General features: G+C 48.1%; 1 protein-coding gene across 5 annotated transcripts in view; it reads right to left on the bottom strand.

Moving 5' to 3' along the window:
- Csmd2 (CUB and Sushi multiple domains 2) overlaps positions 1-24,570 on the bottom strand; it is a 671,876-nt gene that overhangs the window by 105,160 nt on the left and 542,146 nt on the right. For all 5 annotated transcript variants that reach the window (XM_045150007.1, XM_045150008.1, XM_045150010.1 and 2 more), the window contains 9 exons: positions 18,794-18,889; positions 17,469-17,672; positions 16,933-17,057; positions 15,411-15,507; positions 13,728-13,832; positions 9,750-9,868; positions 9,178-9,247; positions 7,776-7,892; positions 3,670-3,879 (listed from right to left, as the gene is read on the bottom strand). In XM_045150007.1, the coding sequence (XP_045005942.1) occupies positions 3,670-3,879; positions 7,776-7,892; positions 9,178-9,247; positions 9,750-9,868; positions 13,728-13,832; positions 15,411-15,507; positions 16,933-17,057; positions 17,469-17,672; positions 18,794-18,889 (1,143 nt within the window). The remainder of the gene's footprint in view (positions 1-3,669; positions 3,880-7,775; positions 7,893-9,177; positions 9,248-9,749; positions 9,869-13,727; positions 13,833-15,410; positions 15,508-16,932; positions 17,058-17,468; positions 17,673-18,793; positions 18,890-24,570) is intronic.

Genomic DNA, 24,570 nt, shown 5'->3' with positions numbered 1-24,570 from the left:
CCTTCCCAGCTCTGCAAGGTTAGAACCTTGAGGAAGAAATCTGGAGGGAATATGCCAAGTCTGTAGCAAGGATGGAAACTGTTCAGGGGTGCTAGCTGGGCTTGAAGGAATGGGTGACTGTGAAATAAGCAAAGAGCAGGAAAATCCCCCTACGATAACATGCGGGACAGACTCAAGGCACCTTCGTGGGAATCCATGAGGCCCGTCCAACAGGCAGAGCCTGCTGAAGGATTGGCTGAGCATGTCCCACAGAGAAAAGCCTTTAGCTAACTGGGCACACAGGATGAGATGAAGAATATTTTTCATGGCCGTAATTGGGCCCAGTCTACACAGGGACTTGGCAGTAAACGCGGATGGACTGTTTCCACAGCAGAATCTCCCAGTAGGAACAGTGGAGACTGATTGAATTCTTCCCCAGAGCTAGATGCACTTATCACACATGATGACAACATAAATAAAACAAAAAACAACAATGGCCTCAAAGGCAATATTTTCTACATACCCCCTCTATGATGGTGGCTACGCTTTTTGTTTCCATTTCAGATTGCACAGGGGAGTTTCGGCAGGAAGGACAGGCGGGTTTCACTAGAAGTCACTGAGTTGTTGGAGTGTTGAGGAACTGAGCAGCTACTGTGGAATGGGTGGGCTGGGAAGATATAACCCTGTCGGTAGAATGGATTTGGGTGATTTGGCCATGCCCAGGAATGTCACTTAGATGGGATGGGATGGGCTGTTAAAGAAAGCCTCAGTTGGAGCTGTGTGGGCCCAAAGACATTAAGGATTCTTAAGAGAGCAGTCCTGTGTTAAAAGCCAGAGTAGCTTTGATGAGAGTGGCAGGTGTCACTGACAGGAATTATCAAGTGGAAGGAGCTTTTCAAAGAGAAACTTCAGTAAGGATGCTGGATTCCTTTCATCCTGAGGCAAATCTCAGAGCCCTGGGAGGAGCTTCAGAGGAAGAGCTAAATCACTGGCTTTCCTAAAGCAGGGCTTCTCAGGGAGAGGAGCCAGGTTGTTCCAAAGGGAGATGACCATGAAAAGATGTAATGCCAAACAAAGGGCCACCATTTAAAACACGAATTGTAATGTCTTGAAGGAACTACACATCTTGCTCATTTTCCTACAAACACAATTCTCCTGAGAGGTTCTGATGAGTCAGTTAAGCCTGTCAGAAGGGGAGGCCCCAGTAGCTTGTGCCATTCCTAAACATCGTATGGGAAATGTTACCCTGAGGAAAGATGAAGGAAGCCACAGCCTAGGAACTCCTGAGTGTCCAACTGGAGGAAAGAGCTGGACACTTCGAGGAAAGTTGAGGGGCCACAGAGGCATAGGCCTGCTCCACAGAAAAAGCTTCAGTGGGGACAGAGGGGGCTGGGTCTTTCCATGAAGAGGAAGCATGGACGACGGGAAGGCCCAGAGCTTGTTAATACTGCAAAACTACAGCAATGTGGGGGCATATTGTGCAAGGAGAACTATTTATATCCACCACAAATTAGAGGCTTCAGTGGAAGCTCTTGGGCCTCTGTACTCCAGCGACCTAGTATGAGAGGCTGGGGCCATTGTGGACAGGCAGCCTTGACTCTGGTCTGATGGAGCAGGTGACCTGGTGCTGCGTGGCCCCATAGGCATTTCTGGGGTCGGTGGCACACAGGCAGCAGTGGAAAGGGCAGTGGGACCAGGACTCTCGGGGACTAGCCAGGCATGGCCAAAAGGTGAAAGCTAAGTGGAGGAGGATTAGTCAGGTCTGTTCCAGCCAATAACATGGGCTTGGGAACAAGTGTCTCCCAGGACTGACTACTGTGACAGGCCATGGCCATCGATGCATCATGAATCACTAGATGGGCCTGCACCTTTCACTCAACAGGCACAGATGCTGCCGGGTAAGAGTAGCCTTGTCACTACCAGAAAAGTTGCATTGTCTGGTAAGGCCCAGTTCCTGAGTCCCCTGCCATAACCAGCTTGCATGTTCCCTGAGAGTCACATCCATCCAGGCATCCCTGTGTAACTGGTCTAAATGTGCCTACTTCATGGGACACCTCACTCTATGTTCCTATGTGATAAGAGCTTCTGGACATAGGGATGAAAAAGCCAAAACCAAGAATCACAGAACTATATATAGTATGGCACTCTTTATACATTAAATATGGCCAAACACTTTGTAAAATATTACATGTTCTTTACACACACACACACACACACACACACACACACACACGGAAAGTTCTAGAAAGATCACATCAACATGGTAGTAGTTGTTTCTAAAGGATAATCATAGGTTTGGAGGCCAGAGATAAACACTTGGGCTTTACCTGTACTGTGATTTTTTTTCTTTGTGTTTTGTTTGTTTTTCTAACAAGGTGAGTATGTTGGTGAATTACTTGTATAATTAAACATAAACTTTAAAAACAGAAAACCACAAAATAGCAATATAGTAGCTTTGCAGGTAGTAATATAGCTACAATAATATATGTACAGAAAAATGGGGACATATATAATGAGCTATTAAAAATTGCTATTTCTGTGCAGGGTTGGGATGGAATGGGATTATGAGAGAAATCTGATATGATGTGTGACATAGCCTGGATGTTTGTGCCCCTGAAATTCATAGGCTAGGTATCTGGTGATGGGCCTCTGGAAGTCTTCCCTCAGGAATGGGATTGGTGTCCTTCACAGGCCTCAGTGAGGTCCTTTGTTCCTGCTCTGGAGAGTGGATGCAGTGAGAAGAAGCCACCCACAAACCAGAGGGCGGGCCCTCACACAGAGAATTTGCTAGCACCTTGGCCACAGCCTCAGAAGTGTGAGGGACGCGTTTCTGTTGTTTATTAGCCACCCAGCTGATGGCATTTTGTTAGAGCAGCCTGAATTGCTTAACACAATGTACTCACCAAAGCATCTGCCAAGCTTAATTTTTTTTTTAATAAGCGTGGACCAGTATTGGTAAAAAAAATTTAAAAACGTGAGTGCAGATGAGGAAAAGAAGCTGGGAAAGGAGCTAGGACAAATGGTGCAGGCAGATACACCAGGAAATCATCCAAGGGGACGGCTGGACCCACGCAGGCTGCTATGTACCGAGGTGTGGAGCGGGCACACTCTCACGGCCAGTGGTGGTGCATGACTCACTACATAGGGAAGCCTGAATTGGAGAGGATGGGGCCTTTTTGGGGGAGTGGGAATGGGATAGCATTCTGGAAGCCTGGGGGACTGCCACAGGATTTCCCCTCACGGGGCAGACCTCTGTGAGCATGGGTGGTTCTCACCTAGGAAACCTTGTCTCCCTGTGCAAGCGTTCTGGTCACTTTGTGGGAGTCCTCCCTCCTGTCCTGGGAGGAGCTCTGCTGAGGGTAGGTGGATCTCACATACAGCAGGGACTGAACTCCTCAGTGCCCAGTGGAAGGTGTTGGCTATTGGGTCTGGACATTATAGAGCTTCATTGGGCACCATGGGGCCCGCAGCTCTGAGCAGGCCGTAGGGATATTTCAGCTGTCAATTAATCAGGGTTAGGCAGCCTTGGAGGTGGGGTGCAGGGCAGTAGATGCCAACTGGAAGCCTCCACAGACATGCATGTTGCCTCCCCTTAGCCCTGTTGGCATCTCTTCCCCACACAGAAGACTGGAGAGATGTGAGTGAGACATGGAGGGAACAGAAGAGCCAATAGGGCGCTCCTGCCCTTACCCTGGTACTCAAGCTTGAATCCCGGCCGGTTCTGAGAGTGGTCGCTGTGGAAGTGCACGATGGTCTCATGGGACGTGGAGAGCAGGGAGCCCGGCTGCTCGCTCCCGCTGAACCTGCCCATCATGCGGCTGCTCTCGGAGGGGCCGCTCCGGATCTCTATGAAGTCGTGGTTGGGCTCCGTGGAGAAGTTCAGGAACTGGATGTGAGCTCCTGAGTAAGACAGAGGCAGACAGTGCCCTGCTTCAAGCAGGCTGTTCCATGCCAGCACCTCCTGTCAGAACCCAGAGTCCCCATCATTGATACCACCCCCCCCCGCACCTGGCATGGTGCCCAGGACACACTCTGGTATAGAATGATCTCTGGCTTTCAGGAAGAATTAGAAAGTCAATAGACTTTCATTCAAAAATAAAGGAACTGCAGGTCACTTCAGAGATCCATCCTGAGTCTATTTGATTTTGTGGACAGCAAAGTTCAGGGTCAGTATTTGATTTAATTTGAGTCATAACATCTAATATCAATTTAAAGAGAGCTTCTCCAACACAAACTTAGTTAAAAATAACCCCCATTTAATCAAAAGGCATGACCTTTAATGCTGGTATTTTCTAGAACCCCTTAGTATGATTCAGAAGTGTACACCCTAGAAGTAAATGTTGTCCCACATGATCCATTGAGAAGTCAAATGGAGTTTACACTTTGGGATCTTCAGGGGTTAATCAAGATCTCTAAGCAACCTGACAGGCTAAATGGATCTAATGAAGCCCTTGGAAAACCTATTTATATAAACTTCAGGGAGTGAGGTTAAAATGAGAATATTGCTATTTGTTTACTGGCAAGATTTTTCGAAATGATTCGCTATTATGCTACTGAAGAAGTCTGTTTACCAAGTATATGAAAATGCCCAAATATGTTGTTAATTATGAAAACAAGATTGAGAAACTAGTATGTAGAATCTAATTCTAATCTTTATACTACAAACCCCAGCAGATGACCCATTTGTTTGCTAACAATATCCACTGGGCATCTGCCACACACACCAGGGCTGGGCAGGGCATCTCATGGGGTGAAGATCTGGAGGACTTTGTGCTCATGGCCACCGCAGTGTAATGACAGGACCAAGCCCTGACTAGTTATCTTCTGTGGTGGGAGCCCAGCAGAGTTTTATGTTCTGTGGTTTGGTGTGTGTCCATGTGTGTGAGTGTAGGTGCATGCCATGGGGCCATGGTGCACTTGTGGAGGCCAAAGGACAACTTTTGGGGTGAGTCTTCACCTTCCATCTCATTTGAGGTATCTCATCTCATGTGCTCCGTTTGCCATGGCCGGCCCACCAGCTTCTGGGAAATTCTCCGTCTCCACCTCCCACCTCACCTTAGGCATGCTGGGATTACAGAAGCCCAGCGTAGCTTCTGGCTTTTATGTGGGGTCTAGAGATCTGAACTCAGTACGCACACTTTTTTTTTTTTAAAGTAGGACCTCACTCTAGCTCAGACTGACCTGGAATTTACTATGTAGTCTCAGGGTGGCCTCGAACTCACAGCGATCCTCTTACCTCTGTCTCCAGAGTATTGGGATTAAAGGTTGTTCCCCTTTCCCCAGCTCCAGTGAGATTTGGATTTATTCTAATATGCTCAACCGTACTTGCTACTATGAGCGCATCTGTGTAATTGTGCATCTGATTATGTAAAGAATAAAATAAAGATGAGATCTATCATGACGAAGACCCTCTGTCTGCTGCCTTGTTCAGGTCATCTTAACTACATATTAAGTAATTCCATCTCATGAACTGTTCAAACATGCAAGCTGCTGCCTTTCTCACGAACATGCAGATTCTTTCCAAATCACAGGTCATTTTGTGCTGAGCACCTCTGTATCCGTCCTCTGTGGGGATGTGCTTTCTACTCCCTGTTCTTGCATCCGCCCATGCTGGAGGACACTGCAGCCTGAGAGTCCCTCCACTTAGCTCACTTTAGAGTTGCGTGGACAGAACTGGACTATGCTCGCCACCTACTGGCAGTGGCATGTAAACGCAGAGGTTCTTTCCCCGCAGAAACCAGGTAGGGACTGGCGTTTCCCTTGAAAGCCAGGGATCCTGGTCTTTGGCCCTGGACCTGCAGCAGGCTCATTCCCCAGAGCCCGAATATGTACCTAGGACTTAGTGACAGAGCATTCTGGTGACTGAGGTCCTAGAGAGCAGCTGTCCCACTTAACTCCTGTTTGCCTCGGCGTGTTGCCCTGCCCCCCCTTGTCATCTGGGCTTCTTCCACCCCAAGCTTGAAGGCAAAACAATCGTGGCTCCCAGCCTGTCTTTCCACAATGTGTCAGAATATGGACTGTACCAAGGCTGGCAAGATTGTCATCTCTTTGTGGTCGGTTTCCTTCAGGAGATGAGAGTAAACAGAAGTAGATAGAAGACTCTGAGGGTCACCCACTGTTCCCCACCCAGCCTGATTGACAGGTGACCAGCTGGATTGTTTTCCATGTCAGAAATCACACTCTGGGCTGAATCACCAATGATGATAAAGGCAGCCGTCTTCTTTCTGAGGCGCACAGACCAAGAGGTCCCAGGCCTGAGCAAGAATGATTATGATCCAAGTTTATTTTATGCTTGTATGAAAAAGTCACAATGAGGCCCATTATGTTTCACAGTTAATTATGCTAATAAAATGCATAAGCAAGCAAAACAAAAAAAGAAGCCAGGAGTGGTGGTGCACGCTTTTAATCCCAGCACTTGGGAGGCAGAGGTAGGTGGACTGTTATGGATTTGAGGTCACTCTGAGACTGCATAGTGACTTCCAGGTTAGCCTGGGCTATAGTGAAACCATACCTCCAAAAGAAAGCATAAAAAGACAAAAAAGAGCAGGTGAGACAGCTTAGTGGTTAAGGCACTTGCCTGCAAAACCTAAAGACCCAGGTTTGATTCCCTAGCACTCATGTGAACAAGGTGGTGCATGTGTCTGGAGTTTGTTTGCAGTGGCTAGAGGCCCTGGTGTGCCCATTCTCTCTCTCTCTGAAACAAATAAATATATTTTTAAAAGGATAAAAAAAAGACATTCCCTTGGGACATTTCTTTCCTAGGAGCGAGCCATTATGGGCCAGATGACCCTGAGTAGAGTCCATCAGTTCCATGACTCAGAAAGCCTTTTTCCCTTTGGCACAGATACCCAGGGTTAAATTACATCCCCAGAGCACCTTAGATGAATTGGCAGCAATTAAATTTTGTACCTAGGTTAATGTCTTTCACACCCAACAACCCCCATGCCTGGCATCGTCTGTCTCCCTCCTCCTAGTCTCTAGGCCAGCTAGAATGTGCCTGTGAGGAGCACAAACCCAATTTCACATTGACCTTGGTCAGTTCAATTAGGGTGATAAATCGGACGAGAGAGTGAAAAGCACAGCTTGAGGTCCAGTCTTGGTAAAATGGACTTTCTTCTTTTAACCATCCCAGGTAATTTCTTTTCCTTATAATGATGCTAGGGATAGACCCTAAGGCTTTGCACATGCTTGGCAAATGCTCTATCACTGAGCTATATCCCTAGTTTCATCACTAGGTGATTTTTTTTTTAATTCTCCCAATCTTTTTCTTTAAGGTCCATTTATTTTATTTGACCCTTATTATGTATATAAATACATATACTTTCCTGTTCATTTGAGGCAGGGTTTCTCTCTCTGGATCCTAGCTCTACTATTACTGTTTGTTGTTGCACTCACTGTGCAAGTTCTAGGAAATTCTCCTGTCTCTGCCTCCCATCTTGCTTGCTGCAAATACAGAGCCCAGGGCTTTTGACTTTCTATGTGGTGTCTGGGGACCTCAGGCTTGAGCCGTGGGGGCTTTATACACTGCGCCATCTCCCCAGCCTGGAAATTTCTTATTCCAGATTGTTTGAGTACTCTTGTACACAAATAATGGCAACTCCTCAGCTTCCCTCACCTAGCACCTCGCTGCACAAGAGAGCAGTGGATGAGGCCTAGAGAAGCCGAGAGGCCTGCGTTGAGCTTGTGTTGGGATCGTACGGACGTGGACGGCTGCTGAAACCCAGGGCCCCCGCCTGAAGCTGCCCCCAGCCCCCCGTCCTCACCTCCCCATCTGCCCAAGGAGGCTGCAGTCTTACCAAAGCCCACAGGCAGCACGATCTTCCAGGAACAGTCCATGTTGCTGGGGTAGTTGCCTGGGAAGCCGGGGCTCAGGATCACCCCCTCCAGCTCGTCTATGGCGCCCCCACACTGCGCTGTGACAATGAGAGGAGACAGCATCAAGGAGAGGGCAAGACCATGCCAACGCGCAGAAGCTCCCTGAGGACAGCGGCTTGAAACTTTTCTCGAGTCAAGGGCACCTCTCTGCCAATCTGCACACGTGGGGAAAATTGAGTATGTAAATTGAAGATGGAAGAACATCCTAAGATGCCGAGGAGTGTCGACCTTGACTCTGCCTTTCACAGGTCACTGCCCTTATCAAGGACACTTGAAAGAAGTGTCCGTGGTCAGCTTCAAGAGAAATCTAACCATTCCTAACACTCTCTCTTTCATCCCTGCCCAATTGACTCTTTCAGAACTATAGACAGGACAAAGGAAGGGACTGGCACACATTATGTCCCCATTAAGTGCTAGACTCTTTGCAAATATTTCTACAGTTGAGACCCAGTGAGAATCCATGAGCATGGGAGGGTCTGGGGACCTCTGATTTCAGGGTTGTGTAAGAAAGCATTGTTGGGGGCTCCATAGCAGCTGGTGGGCTGACATCAGATTTTATTGTTTACATTTTATTAGGAAATGTTGTGTGACCCGACAGAGGCTAGCTAGCCTTGGGGACCCGGGGAAAGATGTGGAGGGACAAAGAGGGTCCAGGTAAGTGCTTTCTGGACAGAAGTTGACTCAGAAAACACACTTGTGTAGAGAAGTATGACCTCTTGGGACACGGTCCCCACAGCACTTCCTAGGAAACCGTAGGTAAATTTTTACCCCCTCAATATACATAGGTATGTTGATTCAGATTCACACAGATTCAGGTGTCCCTTTGTGTCTGACTTTCCATGGGTACTAAGGAGTGGAACTTGGGCCGGCAGGCTTTGCAGGCAAGCCCCCTTTAATGGCTGAGCCACCCCTCTGGCTCAACCTTGTCTGTTCACCCCTTAATTTTCTCAACCTTGTTTATTACAGGGTAAACAATGAAACAGGTTCAAGTCTTATTTTACATGTAATCCATGGCATTAAAGTGCCTAAAAAGGCCGTGGGCGGGGGATCTGGTTGGTTATCTGGGACTACAGTGATTGTCATGATGTTTTCAAGTGGGCAAGCCTCCTTTGATTTTTTTTTTTTTTTAATTTGGTGGACAGAACCTTTTAAAAGCCCAAGCAGCTTTGAATGAGAGTTAGAGATTACAAAACCATCTGCCTGAAACAAATCCAGAACATCATTTTTTTTTTTCCTGACTTGAACTTGAACTCAACGAGATGCCACTGAGCTCCGATCCCTATACATACAGGTGAGTGGACTACGAAGCCTGGGTTGTCTTACCAATGCAGAGTGGGGGAGGGTAGTTCCACCGCCGTACAGTTCCGGGCATGCAGGAGATGTGGGCGTGGCCCTGGGGGGAATGGGGAACAGAGGTGGGCTAGTGACCCCCATGGGCAGAATTATACACACAATCCACCACATGGGGCTTGCTCAGGGCTCTCGAATTAAGGAACGAGACACACAGCCCCATGGAGGGACTTGAAGGGAGGCAGAGGGAGAGAGGTTTGGAGGAGGGGCACTTATTACCAACATTACTAAGGAATTCTCATTACGGAAGGTTTCCTTGTGAGATTCCTTTAATTACTACATTCCCTCAAGGCCTTCAAAGGAAAATTAAATTTTCCTAAAGTCCAATCAAACCCAGCTTTGCAAGAACACATCTGAGGCTGGCTTATACCAAATCGTTACAGTCAGCAAAGTTTGTCTTCTGTATGACAAGCTCCAGCCGGGGATTATTAACCCCAGGAGACTCGGGGATACACACCCCAGTCTCTGGTGGGTGGACCTCTGCTGGCCAGTCATCTTGGGGAGCACCTGCTTCCTGTTTTGGGGCTTTGGTAGAGGGGAAATACCTGGAGGGCATATCCTGGCTCACACTGGAAAGAGACCACGTCATTCACCAAGTAGCGCTCCCCGCTCTTCACTCCGTTACTGGGCACGGCGGGTTCAGGGCAACTGCTGAGGCCCACGGCTACATGAGGGCGAAAGGGGAAGAGGAAGAGGGGCGAGACTGTGATAAAGGCTGAGGGGCGATGTTGGCTGCACAGGGTCCATGGACCTCCCTCCAGCCAGCACTTTTGGACCTTTTCAACCTGCGGCCCACAGAGGAAGTTGGAGCGCCTTGCCCCGAGGCTCGTCAGATCAAAGTTCCTTGAGGCAGGGGAGACATCACCCAAGGGGCTTTGCAGCCACGGAGCTCTGCGCCAGGGCAGCCTTCACCTTCCTGGTGGCACCCCTGAGAGACGCAGACTCCTGGGAAGCCCGCAGAGGGCCAGATGCCCCGAGAAAAGGAACAGGGAAGGCCTGGTCAGCCCAGGCAGCCTGCCACAGCTCCTAAGACCCCATGCCACATTCGGAGACGAGACTGAGGGAAGCTTACGTACAATTTAACATACAAATTGTACACAAGCATGCTGTGTTTGGTGTAACTGTCATTATCACATGTGCACACGGACTGTGCTTTTAGAAATGTGTGACCCCTATGAAAGCTAGAGGGCACTGGGCTGGGTATGTGGTTCAGTGTGCTTGCCTAGCACATACTAATACCTGCATTCGAGTCTCAGCACCGCAGAAAGGGTGAAAATACATACATACATACATACATATATATATATATATCTCAAATCAAACAAACACACAAAGCCAGAGCATTGCAGAAGTCCTCTCTCCTCCTTTCCAAGCCGCTCCTATCTCACCTGTGCTTTCTGTGAATGTGATGCTTGGGCATGAAGTTTGTTTAGGACTATGTCCCAAAGACCTCAGCAGCAAAGACAAAAGACCTTCAAAAGCGTTTGACAAAAGACCAAAGACAGGATGAGGCTTAAAGAAATCAGCAAACTGAATTTTAGGATCTTCATTTTGGTTGCTCTCTTTCTCAGTAATGTTTAGTAATAGTAATAGTTTAGTGGGGTGGTCACAACTTAATGACTTGAGACAGACTGCTAGAGAGATGGAGTTGACAGAAGGAGAGAGAGAGAGAGAGAGAGAGAGAGAGAGAAAGAGAGAGAGAGAGAGGAACAAGAACACTGAGTTAAAATGGAGGGCGAGCCCAGAGAAACAAGGAGGATAGACAGAAAAGTCTACTCTCATTTCTCTTAGACCATGCAGTTGGGTTTTTTTTTTGTTGTTTATTTTTATTTACTTATTTGAGAGTGACAGACAGACAGAAAGAGGGAGAGAGAGAGAGAGAGAGAGAGAGAGAGAGAGAGAGAGAGAGAGTGATAATGGGTGCTCCAGGGCCTTCAGCAACTGCAAATGAACTCCAGATGCATGTGTTCCCTTTGTGCATCTGGCTTACCTGGGTCCTGGGGAATCAAGCTTTGAACAAGGGTCCTTAGGCTTCACAGGCAAGCACTTAACTGCTAAGCCATCTTTCCAGCCCACAGTTGGTTTTATTTAAGCTTTATTTTATTTAAGTTGCTTTTCTATCATGTGTAACTTATTACTTTTGAAAGTATATTGTTCCATTTCCACTTCAATTAAGTAATAGTGTGAGTCATAGTAGTAGGCGTGGCTCTGCAGCTTCTCCTAAACCATCTGCCTCCACAAAAGCAGTTCCCCAGCTTGTCTGCTCTGTGTAGATTACATAAAAATAAAACCAAAATATAATACATTATAATATAACATATAAAAATATAAACAAGGGCTGGAGAGATGGCTTTGTGGTTAAGGTGCTTGCCTGTAAAGCTAAAGGACCCAGGTTTCATTCCCCAGGACCCATGTAAAACCAGATGCACAAAGTGGCACATGCATCTGGAGTTCGTTTGCAGTGGCTAGAGGGCCTGGTGCACCCATTCTCTCTCTCTCTCTGCCTATTTCCCTCTCTTTCAAATAAATAAAGAAAAATAAAATAAAATATATAAACAAAAATATAACCACAGGGCCTCAGCTCCCAGGAGTTCCCATCTCCAGATACCCCGAAGGTCTGTTTCCCTTTGGCTCCTCCCACTGTGGAGGATGGTGTGGGAGAGGTGCCAGCCACTGAGAACTGCCAGTTCCCTTGGATAGGGAAAACTGAGACAGAGTGAGTTTTTCCTGGGAATGAGGCAGCATAATGACAAGGACATTCAGGGAGGAAGTGTATCTTTGGAAGATGAAAGAACGAAAGATGCTTTTAGAGAACACACCAGGATTCAACATGTTAAAAAAAGGAGACCCAATCTGGAGAGAACAGAGGAGGGAGAATAAAAGGGAACGTGTGAATTATCCAAGAAGCCTGGGATGTTTTGTTCCACTGAGTGAGTGACCCTTCAGATGCCTGTGGGGAGCAAGTCCCAGGTGTCCCCGTCCCATCCTGTACCTCAGAGTCTTGCTTTGTCCCCCATCTCCTCCACAGACGCATACATCATTTCTTCCAGGGTGTGAGCATTGCTGGCCCTCCCTCAACCACCTGGATAAAGTTCACTTGTCTAGGAGACCCAGGTGGACATCAGCAACTTGTCCAGTGCTGACCTCTAGCTCTAGGGGGGCCTTCCACGTGCAAAGGCCTGCGTTATAGGTGGTGGTGCCAACCGCCAAGCGGGCCTTCCCTGCGTGACTTGCTTCTCATTTCAAACGTAACCCAGGCGCCCGCTTGGGCCAGGCCGTGTCTGACTAGTGGTGGCCCGTCCTCTGTGCTTCTGCAGCATGCCGTGGCGCCGACGCTACTGCCGCCACAGCTATCTCTTCTAGGGCCTCACACATTGTGAGTATGTCATGTATCTTCCTGGCATTTGCCTCCCCACCTGCCGCAGGTAGAAGTCACTATTTCCCCTTTCTGATCATCCATGAGAACAGCTGTAATGCTGTGCTGCACTGCTCTCTGCGCCTGCCCCTCTCCAGGATTCTGGGATTCTGAAGGGACTTCCTTCCCTTCCCTTCCCTTCCCTTCCCTTCCCTTCCCTTCCCTTCCCTTCCCTTCCCTTCCCTTCCCTTCCCTTCCCTTTCTCTCTCTCTCTCTCTCTCTTTCTTTCTTTCTCCTTTGCTTTCTCTCTGTGTTGTGCAGGTGTATGTGTAAGTGCATGGGCTCATCTGCACATGCATGTACAGGCTAGAGGACAACCTTGGGTGTCACACTTAGGAAAGCATCTACCTTCTTCGAGCCAGCTCCCTCACCAGCCTGGAGCGCACTGGTTAGGCTGGACTGGCTGGCCAGAGCTTCCGATCCCCACCTTCCAGCGCGGAGGCACAGACACTCATCACCAACCTGACATTGTGTTTCTCCTGTGGGATTTGGGGAGCCAACTCAGATCCTCATGCATGTGGGGTACGCATCTTACTGACTGGACTGTCCCCCTGGCCACAGAAACCTCTTTACTTTTGCTTCACAAGGCATGGTAACAACTCTTTCTGTTCAGTTTTCAGTTGTGACCACTGAGGATGCTAGAAGCAGGGGTGGATGAGTCTGAGCCTGAAGAAGGAAGCTCACAAGGTTTCCAGTGGGAAGGAACTCGGAAGAGAGTTGCATCACCCAACCAGGGATCAGAGGCTGGCTTGAAAGATTGGAGGAGAGAACGTCGTCATTGTTTTTTTTTTTTGTATCCCAAATTATTTATTGGGGCTGAGGCCTCTGACTAAGCTTTTTCTTATTCTGAAGTGGACACAGAACGGGCACCCAGGCTTTGGGACAGGCAGGGCTGGCGCTCTAGTGGGACTTGGCTTTGCCCTGCAGTTGACCATGCAAGCTTGAGGGAGCGTCCAACTCCTTTGGGTCTGAGTGTCTTCCTCCCTGTGGTAAGCTTATGTTGGATGGAGTGGATACACCCCAATATCAGCCCTGCTCAGGGTGAGTTCCCAGCCACTGTCCAGTCTCACCCAGAACCCTGCACACAGCCACGACCCTGAATTCTCACTTTTGTACTCCAAGTGGAAGCCGGCGGCAGACACGCTGATGTCCGAGTAGAAGTGGAGGTAGAGCTGGTTGGAGGTGCTGTTCAGAAGGGCAGGGACGGTTGTTCCTGGGCAAGGAGAGCAGAGGTCATTCTGGGGTACCCTCCTCAGCCCCTAGCTCCCCAGGATCGCCAAGAGCCTCCCCCCCCAGTAAGTGAACTCACTAAATGACAATGCCAGGCATCCCGTGGCCCAGGAAGAGGTGTTTCCAAGCTACTTCTCCCATGATGAGCAGTGCCATAGTATTATACTGGCAGTGGGGGATGCTTCATAGAGTCCTGCGAGTTTGATCTCTGCCCAGCCATCGTTAAAGGATTCTGACATGTACAATTATTTGTGTAACCCCACAGTATAGGCTGTTTATTGTGGGGGGGCATGGCTCCTCTTCCTATCTTGGCAGCACAGTAGATTCAGGTAACTGCATTGTCTATGTGCAAAAACACACACCCTAGCCAGGCACATGATGACCACTGGGTGGGCAGTGGAAAAGAGTTGGGTTGCTCTTCAAAAAGTGAAACAGGCTGCAGAGATGGCAGATGCAGAGATTGGAAGGACCCATGTTCAACTCTCCATGCCCCACGTAAGCCAGGCATACAAGGTGATGCAAGCGCATAAGGTGGCACGTGCACACAAGGTGGCGCACACACCTGGGGTTCAATTGCAGTGGATGAAGGCCCCGGTGTGCCAATTCATTACAAAAAAAAAGTGAGAAAGAGCTATCAGGTGAGAATTCCATTTTTAGGTGTGTACCCCAGAGGACTGGCGACATATGAACATTCACAGCGGCATTAGCCACAACAGCCCTGACCTGAAAGGGGTGCAGATGCCCATGTAGTGACGAATGGAGAAGAAAGCATGGTCTGACCATGCAGTGAAGTGCTTTCATTTATGCTAAATTAAAGAATCCAGACACAGAAGGCCACATAGAGGATTATTCCATTGATAGGAGATGCTTGGGCTGTACAGATGGCTTAGTGGTTAAGGCACTTGCCTACAAAGCCAAAGGACCCACGTTTGATTCCCCAGGACCCACGTAAGCCAGATATACAAGGTGGCCCATGCATCTGGAGTTTGTTTGCAGCAGCTAGAGGTCCTGGTGCACGTGATCTCTCTCTCTCTGTCCCTCTGCCTCTACCTCTCTCTCAAATAAATAAATAAATAAAATATTTTAAAAAAACTAAAAAGAAACGCTTGGACTAGGCACATCCATAGGGATGGAAAGATAAGTGGTAGCCACAGGTTAGGGTAGGTATGCAGAGGGATTGAAATTGAGTGCAAATGGGTCCTTGGCTTCTTTTTAAGCTAATAAAAATGTTCTGTGGGGACCAGAGAGATGGCTTAGAGGTTAAGGTGCTTGCCTGCAAAGCCTTAGGACTTGGATCTATTCCCCATTACCTACGTAAAGCCAGATGCACAAGGTGGCGTATGCATCTGGAGTTTGCTTACAGTGGCTAGAGGCCGTGGCTTGCCCATTTTCTCTCTCTCTCTCTCTCACACACACAAATAAATAAATAGTGATGGTTGTAGACGTGATGGTTTTAGAAGATTGTGAATATACTGAACCCACTCATGGGAATTTTATCTTGACAGCAATCATGATAGTGGTGGTACCTCCATACTGACTCCTCCTGGATGCCTCAACTTACCTGAGAAACTCCCCAGCATGGTTACAGTGTTATCTGCTCCATCAAACACTTCTAGAGAGTCCCAGTTCTGCTCTGTAACAAAGCTGATGACTTGAATCTGGGAAGGCAGAAGGACTGAGCTGTTGGTTAGGTACCAGGAGTCCCTCCCAGCTTCCTCCCCCTTCCCTTCCCCCAGTTCACTCAAAGTATGGAGCACATACCCTGGGCTTGCATCCCCCCATGAAAGTAGGATGCCCTCCTTACCCTTAGGATCTCACTGTCCAGTGTGGAACACAGATATGAAATATTACGAGACAGTGGGATACTTAATGGAATTACAGGAGTTAGGAAAGCTTCAGTCCAAAAGCTACCCCCCCGCTTTTTTTTTTTTTTTTTCGAGGTAGGGTCTCACTCTGGTCCAGGCTGACCTGGAATTAACTCTGTAGTCTCAGGGTGGCCTTGAACTCACGGCGATCCTCCTACCTCTGCCTCCCGAGTGCTGGGATTAAAGGCGTGCACCACCACGCCCGGCTCCCCATTTTTTAACAAATGTTTTTATTTATTTATTTGCAAGTAGTGAGGAACAGAGAGAAGGGAAACAGACAGAGAGAATGGGCATGCTAGGGCCTGTAGCCACTGCAAACAAACTCCAGATGCATGTGCCACTTCATGGGCAGTGAGGAATCAAACCTGGGTCATTAGGCTTTGCAGACAAACATCCCAACTACTAAGCCTTCTCTCCAGCCACCCATTTTGGTTTTAAGCAAAATTGGGCTGAAGTAGCCCAAGATGGCCTTGAAAGCACTATATAGCCAAGGATGACTTTGAACTGCTAATCTTCCTGCCCCTACCTCCTGAGTACTGGGATTACAGGTGTGCCCCAACAAATCCAGTTTATGTGGTGCCGGGGATGGAACCCGTGTCCTCATTCATATGAGGCAAATGTTCCATCAATGGAACTACATATCCAATCTCTCCATTGCTTGGGTTTCTCACTCCTACCCAGTGTCCAGCTCATAATTAGTTTAGTGACTCTGTTGGCCTGACAGGTTATGGGTTCTGTCCTATGCCTCCCTCCCCGCTGGGAACCAGGTATGCCACAGTTCAGATTGAAGGGCTCAGGCCGCAAGTGGGTAGCCCCTTGCGGATGGCTGGTGGCTCTTTCTGTCTTATCTGTGCTTGGGCTTCATTCTCCCCCCTTTTCTTACTTACAGTTTAAGAAAACTACCCCAAGCCATTTGAGGAGCTCTGCTAAGAACCCCACTCCCCATTTTCACATTCCAGTTCTAGGCCCTTTTCCTTCTTTGGGCCTGCCTGGTTGGTTGAAGCCAAAGCCCACCTCTCCTTCCTGAGTTACCCGTCTCTCCTCGCACCCCCTGAGCTGCTGGGACTTCCTGTTTAGGGTTACACCTCCATACCTGGACCTTGCTTCCTCGGGCACGAGGGCAAGGGACAGGGCAGACTTAAGTCCTCCTAGCTCAGGGCCTGGCACCAGCCAGAACCTATAAATGGCCACCTGCCCGAGGTGTCTCCTTGCTCCTACCTGGATGCCAGCACCTTCAGGAACCATGATCTTCCACACGCAGTTGAGGCTGTTGAGGTAGGGCTCTGGGAAGCCAGGGGACAGAATGGTGCCCCTGCGCTCAGTGAGGTTGCCGCCACATGGCACTGGAAGGAAATGCAGCCTGAGTCAGAGGCTCCTCTGTTCATCTTGATGGCTCTTCCATGGGCACCGTGCTCCCTCGGAGTGCTCCTCCCTGGCATCTCCTTGAGACCCTAGTTTCACCTCCCTCTGGGTCTCCAGTCTGATGTGACCAATCTCCATGCTGCTCCTCCAGGGACTAGCAGCCCTAGCTCTTCCCTCTTCAGGCATCCTTCCCTAGTCGCTCGCCTGTGATGTCTTCACAGTGACTCACAGGTTCAGAAAATAACTTGGCCTGGTGAGACAGTCTCTGGGAGGGGCACTGGATGCCTGGACACATCTGTGAGGCTTGGCTGCCTCCTTCAGGGACAACTCCTTCCTTCTCTCCCCCGCTTCCCTCCTTTCCTTCCCTCTGTCTTGTTTGACCAGGTTCTTACCCACACAGGTTGGTGCAGAGACATTCCACTGGGCCAAGGCCCCTGGCACAGGAAGGCACTCGATTTCTGGGGAGCCCTGCAGGGCGTAGCCGGAGTTGCATTCGAAGCGGATGGTGGCTCCCACTGAGAAGTCACTGCCCAGCCTCTTGCCATAGCGGGGTTCTGGCACCGAGCTGCACTGTGTGGCGCTGGTTCGGGGCACCGCTGTTGAGACAAGGGCACTGACGGGCAGGCCTCACCAGTCTACGCACTAGCCCGGGAATGTATGTGTGACAGGCCTGGGCCAAGGACAGTGTAGAGGGACCCCGAATGCTCTCGGCAGTTTTCCTCAGGGCTGGTGTGGGGTGCACAGTATTTTAGCCCGGTTTCTGGAAACTGTGTGGTGGTGGGAGTTAGTGAGAGCTCCCTGGGTCCAGAGGCCCCAGCTTCAGGCTCACTGTTGTTCTTGGCTTCCCTAATGATGCTCCTTGCTCATCAGTGTCCTGTGCTCCCCAACCTGAAAAGAGTCGTTCCTCTTACCCCGTCAGTGCCATCACCCTGCCACCGGCCTCTCTTCCTCAGGTACCATCCATCCCCGCCCAGAGCCTGCTATGACCTGACCACAGTGGTGGACTGAGGACCCGGAGATGCCTTCCCCTGTGCTGAGATGATTGCCACACAGGGAAACGCCTCACCTCATGTGCTGTGTGGAATAAAGAGGGAGGGCCGTGCTTAGAGTCTAGGTCCTAGCAAGGTGGCTGTTCTCCTGGTGCGGCGTGAAGGGGGGCTTGCAGGTGAAAGCAAGGGTGCCCTGAGACTTTGTCTTCCGGGTCAGTAAGGACAGGGGTGGACGCTGATGACCTGCTTGGTGCCAAGAGGACTGTGAACTCTTCTAATCTGACCAGTGAGGCCCCAGTATTGCCCTCATTTCATATATGAGCAAACTGGGGTTCCCAGAAGTGGAACGGCTGGTACCCACTTCCAGCCAGAGCCTGTGTTTCTCCCATACTGTTTACTGTATCTTGCAGATAAAACCAAGCACCCTGCTGAAAGGCTGACATCTCCCAGGCCATTCAACGTGTGTTACACCTTGTGTGGGGTTGGGGCAGGGAGAAGTAAAGAAAGGAATAAACTTCTTTTATCTGTTTTCTTCCCCATCCAATGTAGAATTTAGGCCAAGAAATGTTGGTAAGATAAAAAAAAATGAATATAAAATTCAACTGGATATTAGAAAATTGTCTCTATACTAGTAATTGTTCCCCAGACATCCTAAGAAAAAGGTGCAGATGAGGGGTGAAAGGTCACTGAGATGACCTCTGAACCTCTGGTGTCCACGTCCTACATACCTTGGTAGACAAAGTGGAAACCCCTGGCTGGTGCTTGGCCTTTGGCGCTGAACTTAATGAGAACTTGATTGGAGGTGGCCAATGGCAGTGACTCTCCTATGAAGAGAAGAGATGAGGAGGAAAGAAGCCAGTGAGCCGAGCTGCGAGCTGCCAGGCTCAGCACATAGGATCCTGGCCAGGAGAGATGGGCTGCACACGTTCCAGGACATTCGGAAAGCAAACCTTGCGGTACGCTCTGCCTCACAGTTGAATGCTAACAGATGGGTTCTGGGCGGGGCAGGGGCAGAGATAGCTCCGCTTGCCTGGCCAGCATGGTCCTGAATGCATCGCTGGAACCCGAAGGTTCAGGAGGTGGAAGCAGGAAGATCCGAATTTAAAGATCAGCCTGGGATACGTGAGACCCTGTTTCAAAGGAAGAGGAAAGCTTCCTGACTGCTTTTGCATCTATACTCTCTCTTGTCCTTGCTTTTTTGATGTTGGTAAAAAAATTAGATGAGCAAAGGAGCTGGGGAGAAGGCTCAGTGGGCAGAGCACTTGCCACCCAAGCACAGTGGCTGGAGTTTAGATAGACTCGCAGCCCTTGCGCACATGCAGGGCGGGTGTGGAGGTTGTCACCCCGGTGCTGGGAAGCTGGGCTGGGGAATTCCTGGGGCAAGCTGAACTGGTGAGCTCTGGGTTCAAGTGAGAGACCCTCCCTCAGAAAAGACGGAGACGGAAGAAGACATCTGATTTCAACCCTTGGCCTCCATATCACGCGTGTGCATGCACGTGCGCGTGCACACACACACACACACACACACGTGCATGCATACACATGCATATCACACACTAAAAACAAATAATAGTGCTAGTTTAGGGGAAGGAAGATGAGCAACTGGCCTTTCACAGACCTCTCCTGTAGTGATGAAGAAGTGTAAGAACAGTGGTGTAATTTGTTGTTCATCTCAGGGCACTTTTGAGAGTGCAAAGGTGGGCTAGTAATAACGAAGCAGGGGCAGCCTAGCAGAAGCGGGGACACCAGGATGTGTTCTGCCTCAACCACGTCCCACGGAAGCCGGAGAAAGCCTCTATGGGCATGTGCAGCTGAGGCTCCGGGCAGCCGAACAGCAGAAGATAGAAGCTTAGTTGTGTTTGGTGCGGTGTGTGCAGAAGGGTGAGGGCATAATGATGCCAACTTGACATGCAACTCTACTCATCTTCCTGTGGAAACAATGGGGTGGGGAGCAGTGGCATGGCCACTCTCCAACCTTATGGGCCCCTGAGAATGGCCGCACACTCTATCTTTAAAAGAGACACATGCAGGCTTCCCTTTCCTGGGGAAAGCACAGAGTAAAGTCACTGGCCAGAAAAGATCTTAAAGGTTTTAAGGGAAGGGGACCACTGTGACATGGCAAAGCAAATATTTCTACATGAACTACGACAGAGAGCAGGCAAAAATTCCAGAAGGTTTTTGGTCATGGATGTCACAAGGTTAAATCTAGCACCGCATCTGTGAAGCCAGAGGAGGAAGACATGGCACAGAAGGGGTCTGAGATCAACAGAGGCCTCATGGGACGAGAGACGCTACCACACAGCAGGTGGACTCCACAGGAGTTCAACGGCGGCGAGGCAAGTGAAGTCAGAGCTTTCTTCTAGAATCTACAGGAGAATGATGATGAAATCAGATCAATGAGAGAAAAGACACACAACATGGAAGACAGATGAGAGAAACTCAGTAAGCATGTATCCAGAATTCCAGTGAGAGAGAGAGAGAGAGAGAGAGAGAGAGAGAGAGAGAAGGGACTGAGAAAACAATAGAGAAAAAAATTAAGAAGGAAGATACCTTTGTTATGTCTGGACTCAGTGGGCAACAACTTGCTAAGAGCCAGATGTGAAGAGTGAGGAGGGTCCTCGCCCACCACAGCATAGCCGCCTAGTGGGGTGTTTAATTTTAAAAATAAGAAAAAAAAAATAGGCAGAAAAGCCTTAATTATTTACAAGGACAAGGAATCACGTTGGATCCCAATTTGTCTGTGCTATAAACTGTTACATTAAAGTGGAACGATTCATGCACTTTTTGAAAAATAAAGTGTGTGACCCATAATTTGATTTGTAATGAGGTTGTCACTTATATGATACGTCAAAAGGAAGGCATTCTTATACATGCAAGGTGACAGAGAATACTGAAGTTATGAGCCTTATTGAAGAAAGGAATCCAGAGCAGGAAACCGAGAACTAGCAATTATACATTGGTCAGGAAAGTATGGCTAGCCACAGGTAGCTTTTGTTAACAGGATAACAACACTAAAAGCAAGTATCAGGACATATCCTTACTTTTGGTGTAATTTCCAAGGCCATCAGCATAAAAGCCCAAATAGATATTCAAAAAGTGGGAAGTAGAGATAGGCCTGGGCAGGAAGAAATGGGACAATGAGGAGAAACCACGCTAAAGACACATCAATCAGCAGAGAGAACAAGTCAGGCTGACAGATGCCAGCCCCAATATTTCACTTGTAAAAAACAAGCAGGCAATCTTCCTCTCCAAAGAGAAAGATGCTCAGAGAAAATGAGCTAAGACAGATCAGGCAAACATGGAAATGAAAATTGTTATAAACACAAGAAGCAAAAAAACCCATCACAATTGTAGTGAGAGATATTGTAAAACAGTACTCTTAGCCACTGAGACATCAAGTAGAAAAACAAGATGAAGATGTGGAATAGTGTTATTTAAGATGTTTTTTGTCTACCTCAACTACACCTCAGGCACATGAGCACAATGTATTCCTGTTGGTTAATGCTTGGTTTATTGTCTAGTTTCTCTAAGGGATGGAGAAGACATTGAGTCCCACACCCCTCCCTTCTGTCTGATTACTTACATATCAATATTTCCTTTCCTTCCTCCTTCCCTCCTTTCTCACCACCCTTCTCTACCTCCCCCTTCCTCTTCCATTTCTTTTGGTTTTGTATACCTCTATCTATACCCAAGTATATCACCATTTATCTTTATCTATAGTTCAAACACCTAAATGTATACATCTATTTATATAGATGTCATCTATCTATCCACCCACCAACCCCTCACTTGCCTATCTGCTAACTTAAGAAATATCTCACCTTTAGAGATCCTAATTTATACCTCTGATGGTGGTAGTGAAAAAAAAAATCACTTGGTGAAGAGTCCCTGAGACATGGCTTTGAATGACAGACCCAAGTAAGTCTGCTACAGTGACTCCAGAGCTCATTTCCTCCTACAACAGCTGTAGGAGGCAGAACTTTTACTCTCGAGAGGACTGATGCCCAGAGAGGACAAGGGCCATACCCATGGTCATCTGGCAGCCCCAAGGGTGAGAACTGAGTCCAGCCAGTGTGACTGCAGAGCCTGCGCTTGGTGCTTCTTATTATCTGCCCTCTCCATCCTACAGAGCATGTGCCTTCTTCTCAGACACTCATGACAGTAACTCTCCAAAGCAGAAAGTGTGTAAGCCATATTTCCCTACCATGTGACAAAATAAATGAGAAATTAGTAAACGTGGTGGTTTGAACGTGAGATGTCTCCCATAGCCTCATGGTCTTGTGATTAAGCCTCATGTTTAATCCCCACCTAGGAGCCGTTGGAGTTCTGCTGAAGAAGCTGTCACTGGGGGAGGGCCTGGAGGTTTATTAGTCCAGGCCCACTGAACACTCACTGGCCAGCGAGCTTGCTACTGGCTGTTACCTCCCAGCTGCTGTGGCCAGGTGCAATGTCCACCTTTGCTCTGCCCTGCTTTCTCCACTGCAGTGAGCCTTCTCCTCAAACTGGAAGACTGAAAAAAGACAACCCTTTCCTCCCATTAGCTGCTTCTGGTGGGTATTTTGTTTCGGAAATATGAAGGTAACTGCAACTGTAGAACTTGGAAAGAAAGCCCCTGAGTTCTTGAGAAGGGGGGAAAAAAGAGACATTTTAATAAATTCTCAGGCAGAAAGACGATCATAGGCCACTTAGAAAGTGATGATGATGATGATGATAGCAGGGTGTGGTGCACGCCTTTCAGTCCAGCACTCGGGAGGCAGAGATAGGCAGAATTGCCACGAGTTCGCGGCCACCCTGAGACTACATAGTGAATTCCAGGTTAACCTGGGCCAAAGTAAATCCCTACCTTAACCCCCCAAAAAAAGAAAAGAAAAAAAAAGTAGTGATAATAAAAATAAGGTAGAACAAAGTTTATGGCTTGAAGCCGTAACTGAATCCAGTGCTATGAATGTGTTCTTTCGTACACAGTGAATGGACCAAGGCTCTTAATTTGAGAAGTTAGAACAGGAAGGACGAAGTAATTTGAAGAAACAAAGGAGAGGACTTATGAAATGAGGGCATAGGGTAATTACAAAACAACAACAAACTCCGCAGAAGAACTGATAAATTGGAGCAATAAACATTTCGAAAACCAACAAAATCCCACAGAGCTCTGGCACTGCTAAGGAAGTAAGGGGGTTGGGGGGCTTGGACCACAGCAGGCAGCCTCACAAAGACGAGGAAAGCAAAGAACAGGGATATTAAGAAAAGCCATCGTAGTTTATTACATAAATTGTATTGCTAAATTGAAAAGAAACTATGAAGCAAATTTTACTAAAAGATAAAATATCAATACTGAAACTGAAGTAATATACCCATAGAACAGAACCATGGAAGGAAATAAAACAAAAATCATGGAGGAGGAAGAAATAACATAATGAAGCAAATTTATTTGTAAATGTCATTGCTTTTTGCCTAGAAGCCAAGAATTAGCTGACTATGTTAGTGCTGTTGTGGAGGGTTCAATGACTTTATAAAATGAATATTCCAAAAATGCCAGCCTTACAGTTGACTAGCAAAGACCGGTGAGGGAGGAATAAAAGATCCACTTATAATAAAGTAGCAACACAAATGACTGAAAACTGTCCACGAAATATCTAGGAAACAAAGTTTACCAAATTCGCTACTGCTAGGGGCCAGGGACATGGCTCAGTGAAGACGGCAGTCACCTCACAGGCATGAGGAGTGGAGTTCAGATCCCCAGAGCCCACCTAAATGCCTGGTGAGTGTGGCATTCAGCCTGGGCTCCCAGCTCTGGGGAGGTGGAGATGGGAGATCACCCCTCCACCCCAACACAGAGTCAAACTGACTAGCTAGATTAGTGGACTCTGTAAGTTTTGGGTTTGAGGGAGAGAGTCTGCCTCAGTCAGTGAAGTGCAGAGTGTTTGAGGAAGATACTAGATGTCCACCTCTGGCCTCCACATGTCCATCTGTACACATGTGATCCCAAACTCATACATGCAACACCATATACACATGAAAAAAGAAATGACTGCTGCTAAAATGACAGTGACGGCCTCTTTCTCAAAGGCCACAGGTAACAGAAGGTAAAGAAATGGAGAGACCGTAACATTTTTGAAGGGGAACAAGTGTCAATATAAAGATGTGACTTCTTTCCAACTTAATCCAGACATTCTTATGAAATTCCAGTAAAAAATTTGCTGCAGTTTTTCTGGAGGAGCATGGTCTTATGTAGCCCAGACTGGCTTTCAATCTGCTATGTAATTTAGGATGGCTTTGAGCTTCTGATCTTCCTATTTCACCTTCTGAGTACCAGGAATATAAGTGGGGAGTGCATGCCGGGCTCATGTGGTGCTGGGAGTCAATCCCAGAGCTTTGTGCCTGCGACATAAGCCCTCCACTAACTGAACTACATTCTTAGTCCTGTGCAGTGTGTAAAGCCCCCCAAAGCTGGAGGCAAAGTGGCACAGGCTGTAATCCCACTATGCCTGTGGCAATGGGTGGTGCA

This window comes from Jaculus jaculus, chromosome 5 (assembly GCF_020740685.1).
Source record: "Jaculus jaculus isolate mJacJac1 chromosome 5, mJacJac1.mat.Y.cur, whole genome shotgun sequence".
NCBI lineage: Eukaryota > Metazoa > Chordata > Mammalia > Rodentia > Dipodidae > Jaculus > Jaculus jaculus.
The sequence above is the reverse complement of the archived record's forward strand: the minus strand, read 5'-3'. Positions and strand labels throughout refer to the sequence as shown.